The sequence below is a fragment of the Trypanosoma cruzi genome, genomic scaffold, assembly GCF_000209065.1.
Source record: "Trypanosoma cruzi strain CL Brener 1047053516775 genomic scaffold, whole genome shotgun sequence".
Classification (NCBI taxonomy): Eukaryota; Euglenozoa; class Kinetoplastea; order Trypanosomatida; family Trypanosomatidae; genus Trypanosoma; species Trypanosoma cruzi.
The window spans coordinates 376,216-393,526 of record NW_001849560.1 but is presented as its reverse complement, the minus strand read 5'-3'; the positions used below and the strand labels follow the sequence as shown (position 1 = coordinate 393,526).

The following is a 17,311-nucleotide window of genomic DNA, read 5'->3' as shown; positions in this document are numbered from 1 at the left end:
ATTCGGTGCAGAAGCGGCCACATGCAGGGAGCACAAATCATACACGCCACAACAGCGGCGCATCATGGTAAGCTCTCACAGGGAAAATATATGTATATATTTTTTATCGAAAATTTCTGCAATTCGCACAGTACAAAAAAGCCATGGCGCTGCCTTCAATATTGCATTCGTCATTTACATTCCCAATGCGTGGCCCTGCAGATACCACCCCTCCATGGTGAAAGCGAATTCCTCGTTGTGGTGTCATCGCGCAGCCATCCGCCTGGTTAAGAGCAAAAGGAAAATCAGGCGTCCGTCCACCTGGAGGGAGGAAAAACTCCACCGCAGTGTCTTCCACGACGCAAACACTCCGCGGCCAGTGCCCGGTGTCGTGTGCGGACTCCGCGAGGAGGTTGTGGGCACGCCACTGTGCCACACGGTGTAACCCCCTCGAAACGCAACAGCAGACATGTTCCCTTCCGGTCACACTCGTGTCAGTGGCGGCATCCGCTGCCTCGCTGCGCGCTGGTGGCGTCGGTTACGATGCTGCAGTGAGAGAGGGTGCCCGGCAGGAGCGGTGCTGGGCTGGGTGGGCAGTGCCCTCCGCGGCGAGACGCCCAGCGCGACTGCTGACCGCTGCGCTCACGCACTTCCCTCCACTCCTCTCCCTCCATTCGGCAACCGCACAGCCGCCAGCACATTGTCCCCGAAGCAACACACACGTGAAAGCGTGGCGGCATATTTCCCGAGAGAAAAGAGTGAAAGCTACACGCTGCGGCCATCGTGCCTACAGGTGAGCCCTCGGACAACTTTGTTTTAAGACCCCGCGCCCCGCAGGGATCACCCACAGCAACGCACAAAAAAAAAAAAAGAGAGCCACGCACGTGAAAGGGCAGAAAAACACGCAACAGAGGTGCAGGACGGACAAGGAGGAAAAGAGAAGGCCAATAAGGCTCGAGATGGCACGGCAACCCACAATACGCTTAAAGAAACAAAAAAAAAAATTTTTAAAGAAATTAAAACGCAAAAACAGTCCCCTTGAAAAAGTTTTTCACGCTCACAAAAAAAAAAAAAAAAGTTTCCTTGAAGCAGTTTCCACACCCATAGAAATATAGCAAAAAAAGAAAAAAGAAAAACATCGTGACGCAAAAGAAACAAAGAAAAAACACGTGTATATTCTTTCTGCAAAAGTAAAAATATATTTACTTCAGCCGTTCAGCCCCCTGGTGTCCACACAACACCCACATTTCATTGGGACATTCAGTGCGTTGCTGCACATCTTAAATCCCTTTTTTTCATAGCACCATCGTCGTGGCGCTCAATGCCGATTGCACGTGTCATCGGCCGACGGAAACATCAAAGACATCCCGCCAATCCCAAAATATTCCACTATAATATATATGTAAGAAAAAAAAAACACAGGCCCCGCGATGCAGTCCCGGGAGGAAGAGCGCGCCATTTACACAACGACTTACACAGGCAAAAAGGAGTAGTCCAATCGATAATAAAAACAGATAAAACAAAAGTTGCATCCACACAAAAGTCAATTATTTCGGAGGGTACGTGGAGAGGCACATATAGCTCCCGCTGGTGGCAGGAACTCCTCACTGCGATTTCTCAGTAAAGGGCCGCAATGCCCCACATCCCCAGCAGCAGCAGCGGGAGCACCCGAGACATACTCTCACGCATGGAGCCGTCACCGCTTCCTTTTTTATCTTCGGGTTTCCTGTCCTTGATTGCAGTCATCTCAGTGGAATTCAGTGGGCGATTGTACAGAAAGACGTTCGCCACCGTCACAGGAAAGTTTTGTATACCGCACGCGCCAAAGCAAAAGCTTACGAGCTCAAGTGGCCTCTCACTTTTTAACGGCAATTCTTCTTCCCCCAGCAACTTGCCATCAAAGTACACAAAGATCTTGTTGCCTTGCAGCATGAGTGCCACTTGGTATTCTTTCCCCGCCTCCCAAGTGCCACTTTTTGTTGTCTTCTTGTCTTTGAGCACCGTCATCCACTTTCTATCCGCGGTATACAAGATTCCCATGGTATGCGGGGAATTAGTGTCCCCCAACATCGCACCCAGTAGAGGAGCGTCCTCACTCGGAGCCTTTTCGATTGTCACCGACGCCACAAGTGTGAAGTTGTGGCTCAAGGATATATGACGCACATTATCATCCGGAATGTTCACAGGCCAAATTACCCCGGAGTTAGGCTCCGTCAGCTGCAATCCATCCTCGACCTTCCTTGCGTTCGTCACCGTCGCATTCAGGCAAAGGTACTCGTCGATCCACGTGCCGTTGTTGGCCGATGCGTTGGACAATACCGCCACCAGACCCGCCGTGGGTATAGAAAACCTGGAGAAGAAAACGTCCTTTTGCGCCCAAGTACTGAGGACGGACTTGATTTCCTTCAGTTCCTCCGTCAGGCGGGAGAGTGAGATGACACTGCCTTCACCATTGCCCCTCCGTTGTAAAAGATGCAGATTGCCATCCGAGTACAGCAGGGTGCTGGCAAGCTCCTTCTCCCCAGCATTGTCCATGCCAACCGGTCCAACGTAAAACGAGCGGTTGTTGTCCGTCACCCAAAGGTAGAGCGGATTGGCCTTATTCTTCCCCGAGGAGTTCCCTCTCTGAATGTACAGCATGACCTTCTTTTTCCCAATGGTCGCGGTGATGAGGGCATCCACGTGCAAGCTCAGATCCCAAAAGAATGATCGTGAGTTGACCCACACGCCTGAGAGCGTCCCGATGGTTCCCGTCCACGTTGTCCCCATGTCACGCGACTAGTAAACCTTCTGTTCATCCTCGCAGTCAACAATCATGAGAAGTAAACCCTCCCATTCGGTGACGCGGGGGTTATAGCATTTCGCAGGGGAAACGCCCTTCGAGAGCACCCAATTACTGCCGTTGTCCGTTGAGTAAATGATCATGGAGTAAACGTCACCATTTCCGCTCTTCGCCATCAGTGGAAACACAAGCGTGCCATCCTCCATCAGAACACCTGAGCCACCAGCGGCAACAAACTCCAATTTACCTTCGTGTGCAGCTATAGTACCCTCTTTCAACAGAGACCTGATCTGGCCCCATTTGATACGTTCAGTCAGCTCGCTGCTCGTAGGCTCCCTCACATCACCCACAACCAGTTTCAGCTCAAAGTTGTCCCATTTCTTCTTCCCATCACTTTCCTTGAGCTCAGCAAGGCTTCCCGCAGGAAGAAACACCTTATTGCCCTTCGTGGTGGTTGTGGGGTGGTAAAAAACACCCACACGATTATCCGTTCCATCCGTTGGACCAAGCACGGTGTGTGCCTTCCATGTACTTTCACTCACCTTGCCAACAAGTGTGGACCAATCCCACGAGGAGTCAATGTACTCCGCAACAAAATCAGAAGAAATGGGCTCAATTACTTTACCACCTTCAACGACATATTCGGCATACATGAGGCCTTCGGTGAAAGCAGCAATTACTCCACCAGCACTGACGAGAGAGGGTGAAGCAAATGCATCCCTCTTCGTCTCTTGAGACGTTCCGCCTTTCGGTACAACCAGCGTCTGATTCGGCAAAAATAGATCGACCGTATGAGGCAATTGCGCATTCCCCGAATTACTCTTCACGGCGTTCGAAGTCCCACCGCTGCCGTACATCATGACGACGAGGAGGAGCAGCACCGCGGAGGTAAACACACGCCGGGACATGTTGAACCTCGGCGGCTCACTCTCTCTTCCTTCCCTCCTCCTTCCGCTGGATCCGGTCACGCGGCGACGGTTGTGTGTGCGGGGTGCCATGACAGCAGCAACACGTGAGAGCATACAAATATGTGTGTGTGGACGGTGTGTCTGTTGTTGGTCCTTTCGGAGTACACAGTAGCGATTCGCGCTTGTTTTCCCCCCTAGCGTGCCTGCGTGCGTGAGGTGGAAAAGACAGCAACAGCAGCCATACATCAGACACGTCAGTAGAGAGCAGAGCAGAGCACCCACGCAGAGAGCGGGACAAAAGAAAATCCGGAACGGGCAGCACGGAGGACCATCGCCCACACCAGCCCTCTGACACACACAGACACCATCGCAGCGCTGTCAGTCCGCGGGTGAGAGGATTCGGCCCTCCACACAACAAACGCACACACCGCCAGCAGCCACACACAATGGAAGGGGAAGAGAAGAGACACACCGCCACCGCCTCCAGTTCAATCCCACGGCCAACGGCATACGGCCACAGCCCCGCAGCCAACAAACACAACGCACACGGAGCAAGCAATCACCCAAAGAGCCACACGCAGAAGCGGATCCTCACCCATCCACGACGCGGCGCCTCACTCCATGCGGTCACAACGCAGCGCCCCCACACCATCAGGAAGAGACACTCGCCCTGCGCGCTGCCTCTCTCCTCCCTTCGCTTCATGCCCACGGGTAAAAGCAGCACCCACATGCAGCTGCCACACGCACCGCAAAAGAAGCATCAGAATCCACTGTGATTTGCACTCTGTGTGCGTGTGCTTGTGCGTGCCTGAATAAACACGAGGTAAAGAAGTAAAAAAAGAAACGGAGCATGTGAAGAAACGCAAAAACAAAATGTACAGCAGAGCCGCATGGTAGAAATAACAAGACTGCTCAAACTCACGATTGCACCGCAGCCCAAGCAGTGGCGAGTCATACAAGATTTATTTAAAACAATTACCAAAAAAAAAAAAACTTCCCCTTTCATCATTATATTTCCAGCCCGCACAAAGTAATTATATAAAAAAAAAAGCAAGAAAGAAGTCGTCCTCCATTGCTTTTAGTCCTAAAAAAGGAAAAAAAATCACCCAGTTACCGTCTGGCCCACCAAACTGTTTGTACATTTAGCCCACAAATTAAAAATTAAATAATTACGTGTCTTTCAACCGTCCGACCTCCATGTGTGTCCGCACATCGTTTATATTTCATGGGGGTCATCTACGTGTTGCTGCTCCCCTCAGCCCTCTCATCGGCGTGTGAGTGCGGCCCGCAGAGCACAGTCACTCGTGTGTAGAGGGTAAGAGAGGCACGCAGACATGACGGGAGTCGCATCTCTCCATCGGGGGAGTGAAAGCAGAAAAAAAAAACACATCAGGAGGGAGAACTGCTCACGAGGCCGACCCCAAAGGGACTGCCAGCGCGTGAAATGCACACGCGAAGCAAAAACAAATCCTTAAAGAAAAACACGGCGGCAGGGTGTGGCTCTGTGTGTGGCGCTGCGGGTGTCTGCCCGCCCTGGCAATAAAAAAAACAAAACAAAAGGGAAAAAAATGTGTGCTCCGCCCCACAGGCCCTCGTCGCGCGCCCACACGTCACGGCTCCCTCAGCGCGCCATTCGTCGCGGCCCCTCCTCATGCGTGCATCAGGCGAGGCGCACAGGGCCGTCGTCATGAGCGTGTCGGTGGGTGTGCGAGTGGAGCAGTTGGGCGGGAAACACACGGCACCCCTCACAGGAAGAGTGCAGCATGAAACAATTAACAAAGTGAAAAAGAAAAAAGTCCATAGTGATTGCCCCCAAAAGCAAAAGAAGGAAAGTACTAAATGAAAAAAAAAATTGTTATTTGCAAGGTGAAATATTTTCCTAGCGGTGTGTGTGTGTCGGCGGTGGGGAGGTCGCAAGTGCTCCACACTGAGGCCGCACACTCCTCACGCAGCCGCAAACCCCCACAGCCCCAGCAGAAGAAGCGGCGGCAACAGTCCGCTCTCACGCATAGTGCCAGCAACGCTGTTATCCCGCTGCGGCGAATTTTAAAGGCTGCTGCTGAGTGTCGCCGCCTCTGCTTCCTTGACCTGTGGATGGAGCCCTTCTTGTCCCTTGCGTTCAGCGTTATGTGTTGCTGCATTTGCTGCGTCGGGGGTGCCCACAGAGAATTGGGTTGGTTGATCTGCCTGCATCACAGCTCCACCTTCCGTCCCCACCGTTTGTGCATCATCAGATGAGGAAGCACCAACATCAGTAATGGCGACGCTTGAAGATGTAACAGATGTCACGGCTTCATGTCCATCGGAAGATGTGGCAGATGCCGGCTGGCCTGCGGTTCCCTCCCTTGCTGAGGATGTCGCGGCGTTGGGCTCCGCTGGTTTGGGCTCCGCTGATTTCGGCTCCGCTGGTTTGGGCTCCGCTGATTTCGGCTCCGCTGGTTTGGGCTCTGCTGGTTTGGGCTCCGCTGGTTTGGGCTCCGCTGATTTCGGCTCTGCTGGTTTGGGCTCCGCTGTTTTGGGCTCTGCTGATTTCTGCTCCGCTGGTTTGGGCTCCGCTGATTTCGGCTCTGCTGGTTTGGGCTCCGCTGATTTCGGCTCCGCTGATTTCGGCTCCGCTGGTTTGGGCTCCGCTGGTTTGGGCTCCGCTGGTTTGGGCTCTGCTGGTTTGGGCTCCGCTGGTTTGGACTCTGCTGATTTCTGCTCCGCTGGTTTGGGCTCCGCTGATTTCGGCTCTGCTGGTTTGGGCTCCGCTGATTTCGGCTCCGCTGGTTTGGGCTCCGCTGGTTTGAACTCTGCTGATTTCTGCTCCGCTGGTTTGGGCTCCGCTGATTTCGGCTCTGCTGGTTTGGGCTCCGCTGATTTCGGCTCCGCTGGTTTGGGCTCTGCTGATTTCTGCTCCGCTGGTTTGGGCTCCGCTGATTTCGGCTCTGCTGGTTTGGACTCTGCTGATTTCTGCTCCGCTGGTTTGGGCCCCGCTGGTTTCGGCTCCGCTGGTTTGGGCTCTGCTGGTTTGGGCTCCGCTGGTTTGGGCCCCGCTGGTTTCGGCTCCGCTGGTTTGGGCTCTGCTGGTTTGGACTCTGCTGATTTCTGCTCCGCTGGTTTGGGCCCCGCTGATTTCGGCTCCGTTGGTTTGGGCTCTGCTGATTTCTGCTCCGCTGGTTTGGGCCCCGCTGGTTTCGGCTCCGCTGGTTTGGGCTCTGCTGGTTTGGGCTCCGCTGGTTTGGGCTCCGCTGATTTCGGCTCTGCTGGTTTGGACTCTGCTGATTTCTGCTCCGCTGGTTTGGACTCTGCTGATTTCTGCTCCGCTGGTTTGGGCTCCGCTGATTTCGGCTCTGCTGGTTTGGACTCTGCTGATTTCTGCTCTGCTGGTTTGGACTCTGCTGATTTCTGCTCCGCTGGTTTGGACTCTGCTGATTTCTGCTCCGCTGGTTTGGGCTCCGCTGGTTTGGGCTCCGCTGGTTTGGGCTCTGCTGATTTGGGCTCTGCTGATTTCGGCTCTGCTGGTTTGGGCTCTGCTGATTTCGGCTCCGCTGGTTTGGGCTCTGCTGATTTCGGCTCCGCTGGTTTCGGCTCCGCTGATTTCGGCTCCGCTGGTTTGGGCTCTGCTGATTTCGGCTCCGCTGGTTTGGGCTCTGCTGATTTCGGCTCTGCTGGTTTGGGCTCTGCTGATTTCGGCTCCGCTGGTTTGGGCTCCGCTGGTTTCGGCTCCGCTGGTTTGGGCTCTGCTGATTTCGGCTCTGCTGGTTTGGGCTCTGCTGATTTCGGCTCCGCTGGTTTGGGCTCTGCTGATTTCGGCTCCGCTGGTTTCGGCTCCGCTGATTTCGGCTCCGCTGGTTTGGGCTCTGCTGATTTCGGCTCCGCTGGTTTGGGCTCCGCTGATTTCGGCTCTGCTGATTTCGGCTCCGCTGGTTTGGGCTCTGCTGATTTCGGCTCCGCTGGTTTGGGCTCCGCTGATTTCGGCTCCGCTGGTTTCGGCTCCGCTGGTTTGGGCCCCGCTGATTTCGGCTCCGTTGGTTTGGGCTCTGCTGATTTCGGCTCCGCTGGTTTCGGCTCCGCTGGTTTGGGCTCCGCTGATTTCGGCTCCGTTGGTTTGGGCTCTGCTGATTTCGGCTCCGCTGGTTTGGGCTCTGCTGACTTCGGCTCCGCCGGTTTGGGCTCTGCTGATTTCGGCTCCGCTGGTTTGGGCTCCGCTGATTTCGGCTCTGCTGGTTTGGGCTCCGCTGGTTTGGGCTCCGCTGATTTCGGCTCCGCTGGTTTCGGCTCTGCTGGTTTGGGCTCCGCTGGTTTGGGCTCCGCTGATTTCGGCTCCGCTGGTTTGGGCTCCGCTGATTTCGGCTCCGTTGGTTTGGGCTCCGCTGATTTCGGCTCCGCCGGTTTGGGCTCCGCTGATTTCTGCTCCGCTGGTTTGGGCTCCGCTGATTTCGGCTCTGCTGGTTTGGGCTCCGCTGGTTTGGGCTCTGCTGATTTCGGCTCCGCTGGTTTGGGCTCCGCTGATTTCGGCTCCGCTGGTTTGGGCTCTGCTGATTTCGGAGGTGGAATGGTGACTTTATTCGCGTTAAGGGCGCCAATCTCAGTTTCATTCAACGGGCGGTTGTACAGAAAGACGTTCGCCACCGTCGCATGGTTTTTTCTGCTGCTCAACTGCTCATCGTACGCGCCAAAGTAAAAGTGTGAGACCGCGTCCAGCCCTTCATTGAACGAATTTCTCAGACTCATATTCCAAAGGAGAGTCCCGTCAACGTACACGGAGCCCACACCGTCATGCATTTTGAGCACCACGTGATACGTTTTGTCCAGCTCCCATGCGGTAAAATGCTTCGGGAACAACTCATGCTCCACGCTCCACTCCATATTATTATCGTACGACAGTCCCAGGAGTGTTGTCTTCCCCATTTTCTTCAGGCCCATCAGGGGAGTGATGCCCTTCGGCACCTCGTGGATCGACACCGTTGCCGCAAGAGTGAACCCATAGTTTGCAAAGTGGAACGGTCTGGTCGGCCACTGCTTGTCCACGGGCCACTCGGCCCCTGCGTCATGCCCTTCGAACGTCAACCCACTGGGAGCCTTTTTCGCCGCACCCCTCACAACGGCATTCACCCCAAGGTACTCGTCCTCCCACTTGTCCCTACGGAGCCTATCGGCCAAATGGCCCACAAGCCCAGCCGTGGGGATAGGAACAGAACAGTTCCCTCTTGACAGCGCGGCACCTGAGGCAATTGAGCTGCATAGTCTTAAGGCATTGTCCTTCGCGGCCCAAGTATCCAGCGCATGCCTTATCCAGTGCAGCTCGGAAGCCAGATCCAGGAAGAAGGCTCCGGAGTTGCTTCCAACACCGGCCTCGTACAAACAATACAGCTTATCATTCGCGTAAAAAAGAGAGCTGGAGGTTGCGCTATTCCCAGTGGGTAAAAGGCCAACGTGGTAAATGCGGTTGGTGTCTGTTAGCCACAGACGAATCTCGCCCTTGCTGTCGTGTCTGGGATATTCCAGCTGGGTGAGGAGGATCACCTTCTTTCCGCCAATAGTTGCGGTGATGAGTCCACTCTGAATGTGGAGCCCAAGACCTGCCAATGAGTTGCTCCACACACGCGAGAGCGTCCCCACAGCCTCCGTCCACGTGTTCCCCTTGTCAGTCGACTCGTACACCCTTCGGCGACCGTACTTACATGAGGTGATCATGATGATTTTTCCAGCCTCCCATTCAAGGATACTGGGGTTGGTGCAGCCTGCATGTGTCGCGCTTTTCGCAAAGGTCCAGTGCTGTTGACCGGGATTCATGTACATGATTGTGGACGCAGTGTCCCCTCCCATTGTCAGAAACTGCACGGGAAACACGAGCGTGCCATCCGTCATTTTCGTGATGGGAGTACTGGCATCGTTGAGGAAGCCAATCATGTCACCGGATTTATGGGGATAAGGAAGGCGAATGCTCATAGAGACGGAATTCATCGAAAAACCTCCGCTTCGTCTAGGCCTTGTGTCCAGAAAATGGATAACAGGCTCCACACCACTTCCTCCCCGCTCATCGGTAAACCGAATTCTGGCCCCAGTCCGTAAGTCGTAGCCCTCCACAAAAGCAAAAAGCGGTCCGAAGAGTCTGTAAGGCGTGGTAAACAACATCTGGTGAAGGCGTGCAGCAAAAACGTCAAGATCTTCTGGCCCCGCGTACGGCCGCCACGTCCTCCCACCATCAACGCTGATCCGTGCCATCAACTGCATGGACGCACTCCCGCTCCCCACAGATCCATTGAACTGAGCTCCAACAATGGCCAGGAGCATCCCGTCCACATTCACAAGATGGGGATTGCGGAAAATGTGGCCAGCGGCCGCTGTGTTTGCGACTGGATACTCCCTTGGCGACTGCTCCAAACTGTGTCTTCCATAGGAATCGTCCACTCTTGTTCCATAGTTTTGGGCCTGCACAGACCCAGCGGCGCACGTCAGCACAAAAAGGAGGAGCAGCACCGCGGAAGCAAACACACGCCGGGACATGTTGGGCCTCTGCGGCTCACTCTCTCCTCCTTCCCTCCTCCTTCCGCTGGATCCGGTCACGCGGCGACAACTGTGTGTGCGGGGTGCCTTCACAGCGGCAACACGTGGGAGCATATAAATATTTGTGTGTGGGCGGTGTGTGTGCTGTTGTTCCTTTGAATTTCACAGTAGCGATTCGCGCTTGTTTTCCTTCTTTCCTAGCGTGTCTGCGTTCAAGAAGTGGTGAAGAAAACAACAGCGGCAGCACATCAGACACGTCACTGGGGAGCAGAGCACATCACTCACGCAAGGTGCGGAAAAAATAGAATCTGTAAGGGACATCACGGAGAGCAATCGCACACAGAAAACAGCAACAACAACAACAACACGGCGGAACACGGCGGAAGCCAACACACACAAACACAGAGAGAGAGAGAGAGAGAGGGACATGCACGCGGAATTTCATCATTCGGCGACGCCATTCAAAGTCCTGCCAAAACAGTCTGCAAGTGATAATTTGATCAGTCACACGCTCCCGGTGCACCGCCGCGGCAACGACGCGGACACAAACGGAAATATGTGCACAAACGTGGACCGCACCAATTCACAGCACCGCCACACGACACTCGCTCTCTCGGTGCATCCCACGTCCCGCCTCAAAAGTCCGCGGCAAGTACCAATCAACAAAATAATGAGGCGGCGAAAAAACAACTTCCCTGCAGGCCCTTCTGGGCTCCACAGCAACGCCACCAACAGGAGCGTGCATCCCTCTGCTTGCCGCAGTGCAGGCGTCTTTGCTCCTGGCCTCTCGGGGCGTTGAACGCCTCCCCGACCATCTCGCGCTCAAAAAACAAGCCTCACGCAGATGTCATTCATTTTCTCCGCGAATGGTGTTGCCGCTCTGAATTATGTGCAAATAATCCATAGCACACCACCCAAAGTTTCTTTCCATTGCCACAAAAAAAAAGACAAAAATGTTTTGAAAAGTCAACATAAGTACCACTTCGCCCTGGTCACTGCGCATTGCCCCGCGCAGAATCGTTGTTACTCGCCCTCCGCTCTCCTCTCATCCCATTCCTGCCTGCCAGGACGTACATCACAGTCGCAATCCCTCCCAAGAAAGACTTTGTCAAATGCTGGCACGGGCCACATTTTCCCTTTGCATCCCGGTCTCCCGCCCACAGGAGGGCAAACAGGGAGATTGTGTGCATGTGCGTGTGGATGGCAATGTGCAAAACCCATCAAGATTCAAAGAAATACGGCACGCAGAGCGACCCCGCCCACAGATTGGGAGTTCACTCGTGAACCGCAGCAGGAACAGCAAACGTCCTCTTGTTACCTTTCTGAGAGGCCGATTCATTATCATCACGCCGCCTCAACAGCGTGTACCGGCGAGCGGAGGAGGTGACTGCTCAATCGCACCTCGTGTCGGAGGCGCCCACAACGTCTCACTGCGGCAACGTGCCGTCAGCAACAAGCCGCATGGCAGAACGCAAGACAACTCACACACTCGCCAATAAAATAAATAAAAATGCATCTCGCCGCCATAAAACGGCCATCAACATCTGTTTCACGGCAGACACCAAATGCCAAGGGATTAATTAAGAAAAACAAACACACGGATGGTCTCCCACAATACATTCCAACAAAGAATAGTCTCTCAACCCTGAAAATAAAACACCGTAGATTCACAAAAACCGCCTCATCGCGCCAAAAATCGTGCGATGCCCCTCCTCGCAATGCTCTGCTGTCCGCAGACACCACCCTCTGTGGTGTTTCAGCAAAAAATAAACATTCACAAACCAACAGCAAGAGAAGCCTCCACCCGCAACGTGCGCATCACCGTGGAGCATCGCTTCTCTCCCCGCAAGTAAAAGAGGCGCCGTCACATCATCTGCAAGGATCGCCACAAACGCGCCAAATTGCGACGTACGCAACACGCTCCGCCGTGACCATCGTTTCCCCAATACGGCAGCCCGCTCCCGTCCACCGTGTCTGCCAAGCAGGACGCACCAGGCCTGCCGCTGCAACGCAAAAAAGATTCAGAAATACGCAACGGATCCCGTCGCAGTCGTTGGCTCAGACGCCGTGTTGAGGTTTGGGATGGGCGGATGGAGGAATAAAAACAAAACGGGCAAAAAGCCCCGCGGAATCCCGCATTCCACGCAGTCCCAATGGCCAGAGGGTCCTCTAGGGACGCCTGGGAGACGCATCCGCCACACTCACACGCACCATCACTCACGGCTCCCCAATCGAGTCCAGCGGGCCTCGCGAAGCACACGGTGCGCCTCAGTGGCGTGGCGAGCAGCCTTCTCGGAGAAAAGGACGCGTGGCGATGGTTCCCCTCCCCGCTTCGCTTTTCTTTTTTTTCTCCTCCTGTTTTTGGTGGCATGTCACAGAAGGGGAGCGTACTTCATGTCCCCGAGCCCTTCTCTCGGTGCACGCACAAAAACAGAGAGGGGAATAATAAGCGAGTGGGTCAGGCGGCACGGAGAAATAAATGTGCGGGAGACAAACAAACCAACAGAATAAACAAAGAGCCCGACAGATATGCACGCGGCATATTCAGCGGAAACGGGTGTCACCCTCAGTGGGTAAATTATTAGCCAATTGCGGTGTCGATCGCCCACGGTGAGAAACAGCGTTGTGCTCATAATATTTTTGGCTTGTTTTCTGCTTCCCACCCCTTCTATTTCTCCCTCATCCACCATCTTCATTTTTCCTGCTTGCTGCCGCCCTCTCTTACCTTCGGTAACACTGCCAGGTTTGGACGCTGCACCCTCCCCCTGTCATGCCAAATATATGCTTGCGCTCTTTAAAACCCATGGCGTACTCGCTTAAATATCATTTGTGTAACTATAAAAAGAAAAAAAAAACTTTTAATAGTTAAAAAATAAAATAAAATAAAATAATAAAAACAAGAAAATTGTGACTGGCGCCAGTTCATCTTCCTTTCGTCCTCACAGGGTACAAAAGTGTCCTGTCGTACTCAACCCTTGGGACCCCTTGCTCCTCATCATGCCCGTGGGCCCGAAGGCGTTGTATGCGTGCCTCATCCTTCACCCAAACGTATGCGGGGACCATGCCGTCACATGGCTCCTTGTACCCGCCACAGCACGCCCGTAGACGGTTCCACTTCATCGTGGCATATGCATCGTTCGCACTCAAAGACCTGACGCGACGGCACCAGAGAGCGTCCGGTGGCTCCACCTCATTAGAGAGACGAATACTCGAGCTGCCGCGATGCACAAATTTGCCGTAGAAGACATTTCGCTCCTGAAATCCAAGCAAACGGAGGCGTAAGCTGTAGTCGACATCCTCCACGTAAGCTGGGTAGAAGTTCTCGTCAAAATATCCCACCGTGCTGACCGCCAGGCGTGCCAACATAACAGATGTAAAACAACTGCTTTTGTAATACGCGCAGAAGTGCCCGTAATGCTTCGAAAACGCCTTTTCACGCTCCTTCACAGAAGCATAACGGATGCGGTCAGGCAGCAGCGCAGACGTCGACAATCGGTTATCTTTCACCGTGGAGCGCAGCACCCTCAAGCCCCGTCGCAAAACAGGACTGTACTCGCTCGGCTCATTCGCCACCTCCGCCGCCAACTCATCCATGCGAGCGGCATCATGCCTCGCCATTTCATGCACATCGCGCAGAAGGTTGGGAAGAAGATCGGGTAAAAAAATTACGTCGCTGTTTGTCACAAAAACAAAAGGCACTTCCTCGCGCGGCAGCGAGAGTGCAAGTCGTAACCCGATGTTCACGGCAGCGCTGTACCCGATGTTTTACGGGTGACGACTCACAACCAGGCGTCCGGACCACCCATAGACCCTCTCGAGTTCCTGCAGGCACAACGACAGCATCGCCTCCCGCCCGTTCTGCACCAAAACCAACAGCCGGATTGGCACATTGATGTTGCACATCATCCTCCGAAAGTCCATCGGATCGAGCATCAGCGGGACCACCATCAACGGGATAACGTCCGTCCCGTTATTTCCCCCCAGCCGCCGTGTCGTTGGGTCCACCAGAAGCCTTTCCCCGACGCAGCGGATATATTCCGCCCTGGTCGGGCCAACACCAAAACCATGCGCGGGATCGTCACCAAGTAGGGGCTCCACCCTCCCGCCACCAAAAACATCAACATGGACAACAAATTTAATTTTGAAAAAGAGAAATCACCCTTTCCAAAAAAGGCTCGTGGCTTCGGTTTTTAAAGCGCGTGTAACTCCGCGCATATCCCGTTGGAGGCAAAGCCAAGGGAGCATCTTCTGAAAGAAAACAAAAGAAGTATAAAAGAGAAATGTGCCCAATGATGGTTCTGTGTGAATTTGAACAAAAAAAAAGACTCCTTCCAGCGCAATGGTCACGCACCTCCATTTGGTGAGTGAAGTGGAGGCACGGAGCACGCAGGAGTCTCAAAATGACCAGAAATAAAATAAGCAACAAAAGTAAAAAATGGCTAAGAATAAAAACAAAAGGAAAAAAAAAAGACCAATGGCACAGTAACAAATGCAGTTCTCGCCGCAACATGCAAAGCTCTCATACATCCCGTAAAAAAAAAAAAAAAAAGGATGGCGAAACACAACAGTCCAGGGTGTCATTTGTAATAGCACATGATTCCACAAAGAATAAAAGTGTTCGTTGAGGAGCACAAAATGTCATGAATTTTGGAGGGCACCCAAATCGCGGACCAACAAGCCTGCGGCACTCACCACATATCCCACGCTGCTCAATCCCCATTCCCCTCATGTAAACCCCCCCCAAAAAAAGCACAGTCACCAGACATCCTACATGCCCAAAAACAACAAACATATTTTAAACTGTCCTATCGACACCCGCGAATAAGAAAAGAAACTTCAGTTCAGCATAAAGACGTCGCAGGCACAAAAAAATAAAAAATAACTATTCTTCAATATAGGAAATTGTTATAGCTCAGGGCGACAACCATCCGGACATTCTGAAAACGCAGTTCAGGATTTCAAGTCACACCTTGTGCCCAGTATTTCCCCAATCACCTACCCCATCACCACCGCAAAAAACAACCGCAAGAAACAGTACCTCAATCAGCGCCTTGTCGTAATAGCCAAATTTTCTTTCTTTATTTGCCTATTGGGCGCAAACAACAAAAGGCAGCACCACAATAGGGGTCTCCATCCGTTTGAACCTTTTCTTTTCCTGTAATAAAACCCAGCTGCAGAGTTAGACATGAAAAACAATAAAACAAAATGTAAAGAAGTAATTAATGCAAAAAAAATCGACAGGCGCTCGCAAGAGCATTTCTATAGAAAAGAATCCTTTCACAGGAAATATATAAGTACACATAGAAAGATAGATCGATAAATAAATTAGAATAATCTTCTGGGCAGCTGGCCGGATCATGAGTTTATCAATAATAGAAACCAAACCAGATAGGAATAAGAAAGGAATAAACGGAATAAGAGTGGATTCACCACATTCCCAACGTTTAACACCTAGTAAGTATATATATATATTATACCATACGTTAGCCTCAATTGTGGCCCTGCTCACTCCATTCCGATAGAATATATATATATATTTATTTATTACTAGCTGGCAGACTTTGGGGTCCTCCACCCACAAGACACCGCCGCTCCCCCTCACAAGTTCCATTCCTTTCGCCAAGTCCTGAAGTGTAAACACACGGCCGCGTGATATGCCGTCTGCGGGGTTTTGTGCAGACCGCACGTAGGCAAAGGGTGCCTGTCTTCCGCGAGAGTCCCAAAACCCATATATCCGTCACGGCCCCCACGTCATGGCGTGTGATTTTCAGCTGCCTTTATTCGCCGCTCCTTGCAGCGAAGTATTGTCCACCCAAACGTCCATGGTGGATGGCAAGATGGCGGAAAAGGCCGTTAAGGCCAGGCGTACCGCGCGTGCCTCGGCCTGCATGATAAGAAAAGGTTTCCTCTTCCACTTTCCCTCCGGCAATTTTAACGTCGCCGGAGTCTGGAAGGAAAACGGCCCTCATCCATGGAGCGATGCATCCGTGATGATGGCGGCTGATGCATTTTCGGTGGACTTGATGGTTCGCCGACGATTATCCTCATTGATGTGTCGCAATCCCTCGCCCAAGGCGATCGCTGCCGGCGGAAGGTTCGCCGGGGATGTCTCCTGCACAATCCCCCGGTCAAGTGCGGATAATTGTCGTCGCACTGCCTTGATGAAAAAGTGGCAACCACATAATTGCGTGCCCAAAATGTCAGCCGCGTATAAAAAGCGTGACGCCATGACCTCCATTTCTGTAATGGTTAAAGAATTGAGCGCCTGCATGGCGCATACGGACCGGCAAAACTTGTCACTCAGAGATACCGTCTGGAGCGAGTAATCAAACTGCACCCACAGGAAGGTGTACTGCGTGGAGCCCGATTCGCAATCCTCCCTATCGTGGCGTGACAACTGTCCGCATTACGAAGTACTTGGACTTCCCACAATGTCACATCGCTTATCGACCCTGCAATGCGTGTATTATCGATCCATACGTCGACACACACCAACGGAGGTGCAGTCCAGAGGGCGTGAACCGCTGTCGTCACCCCCGCAATTGCCGAAGTAATAATCTGGAGGATTTCTGGGCTGGCCTTGTATCCCATTGGGAGCCGTGTCAGCTCCACCAGCGTGCCGTCCTCCACGCGGCATCAAAAGAGATGCCGAGTCTCCCGCGGTAAAGAGACTTGAAAAAAGGATGCCTTTACATCCAGGCAGGAAGCGGCCTCAGCCATCACAGGCGGCAAATAATGGGAAATGTGTAAAAGAGGAACATTCGCCTCATAAGGATCGTCTCTGTTCTTGTCGCGTGGCCACGCGATCCATCGTCGTCGTGAATCGGTGGTTTTCTCCTCCAAAGCCGAGAAAGGCATTATCCATCCGCCTGTTCTTGCAGACGAAGCGTCCTCGATATTTCCGCTGCCTTCAACAATCGCGCGTCAGCGACTGGAATCCTCCGTGAGCCTTCGCGCGCTTTACCGTAGGAAGACGGAGGGAAATGGGACCGCCCGACGAGTCCCCAAACTTGCATGAGACTCTCCAAGGTGGCCGGGTTCAACCGGCTCTTGATCCACTCCAGATTCAACACGGGCACGTTGACTCGCTGTAACGGGATAGCGTGTTCACCTCGTGGAGTGGCCAGACGCGTCCTTGTCGCGCGTCTCG

General features: G+C 53.1%; 1 protein-coding gene and 2 pseudogenes across 1 annotated transcript, besides 11 other annotated features; all 3 read right to left on the bottom strand.

The window, feature by feature from the left end:
- Nucleotides 1–5,332: part of a sequence feature (areas not merged during assembly with more than two copies in the genome that could not be assigned to a particular haplotype) that runs on past the window's edge.
- Nucleotides 973–1,001: a sequence feature (AT_rich).
- Tc00.1047053508325.250 lies at nucleotides 1,597–3,783 on the bottom strand (annotated as a pseudogene).
- Nucleotides 4,821–4,841: a sequence feature (AT_rich).
- Nucleotides 5,333–6,058: a sequence feature (heterozygous, Esmeraldo-like haplotype).
- Nucleotides 5,716–10,275, bottom strand: Tc00.1047053508325.230 (trans-sialidase, putative; the record flags this gene model as incomplete). Its single annotated transcript, XM_815042.1, has 1 exon — nucleotides 5,716–10,275. One exon carries the CDS (start codon nucleotides 10,273–10,275, stop codon nucleotides 5,716–5,718), a length of 4,560 nt encoding a protein of 1,519 aa, XP_820135.1.
- Nucleotides 6,059–17,311: part of a sequence feature (areas not merged during assembly with more than two copies in the genome that could not be assigned to a particular haplotype) that runs on past the window's edge.
- Nucleotides 10,565–10,587: a microsatellite.
- Nucleotides 13,031–13,052: a microsatellite.
- Tc00.1047053508325.220 lies at nucleotides 13,084–14,433 on the bottom strand (annotated as a pseudogene).
- Nucleotides 14,568–14,630: a sequence feature (T-rich).
- Nucleotides 15,491–15,753: a mobile genetic element.
- Nucleotides 15,491–17,311: part of a mobile genetic element that runs on past the window's edge.
- Nucleotides 15,684–15,708: a sequence feature (AT_rich).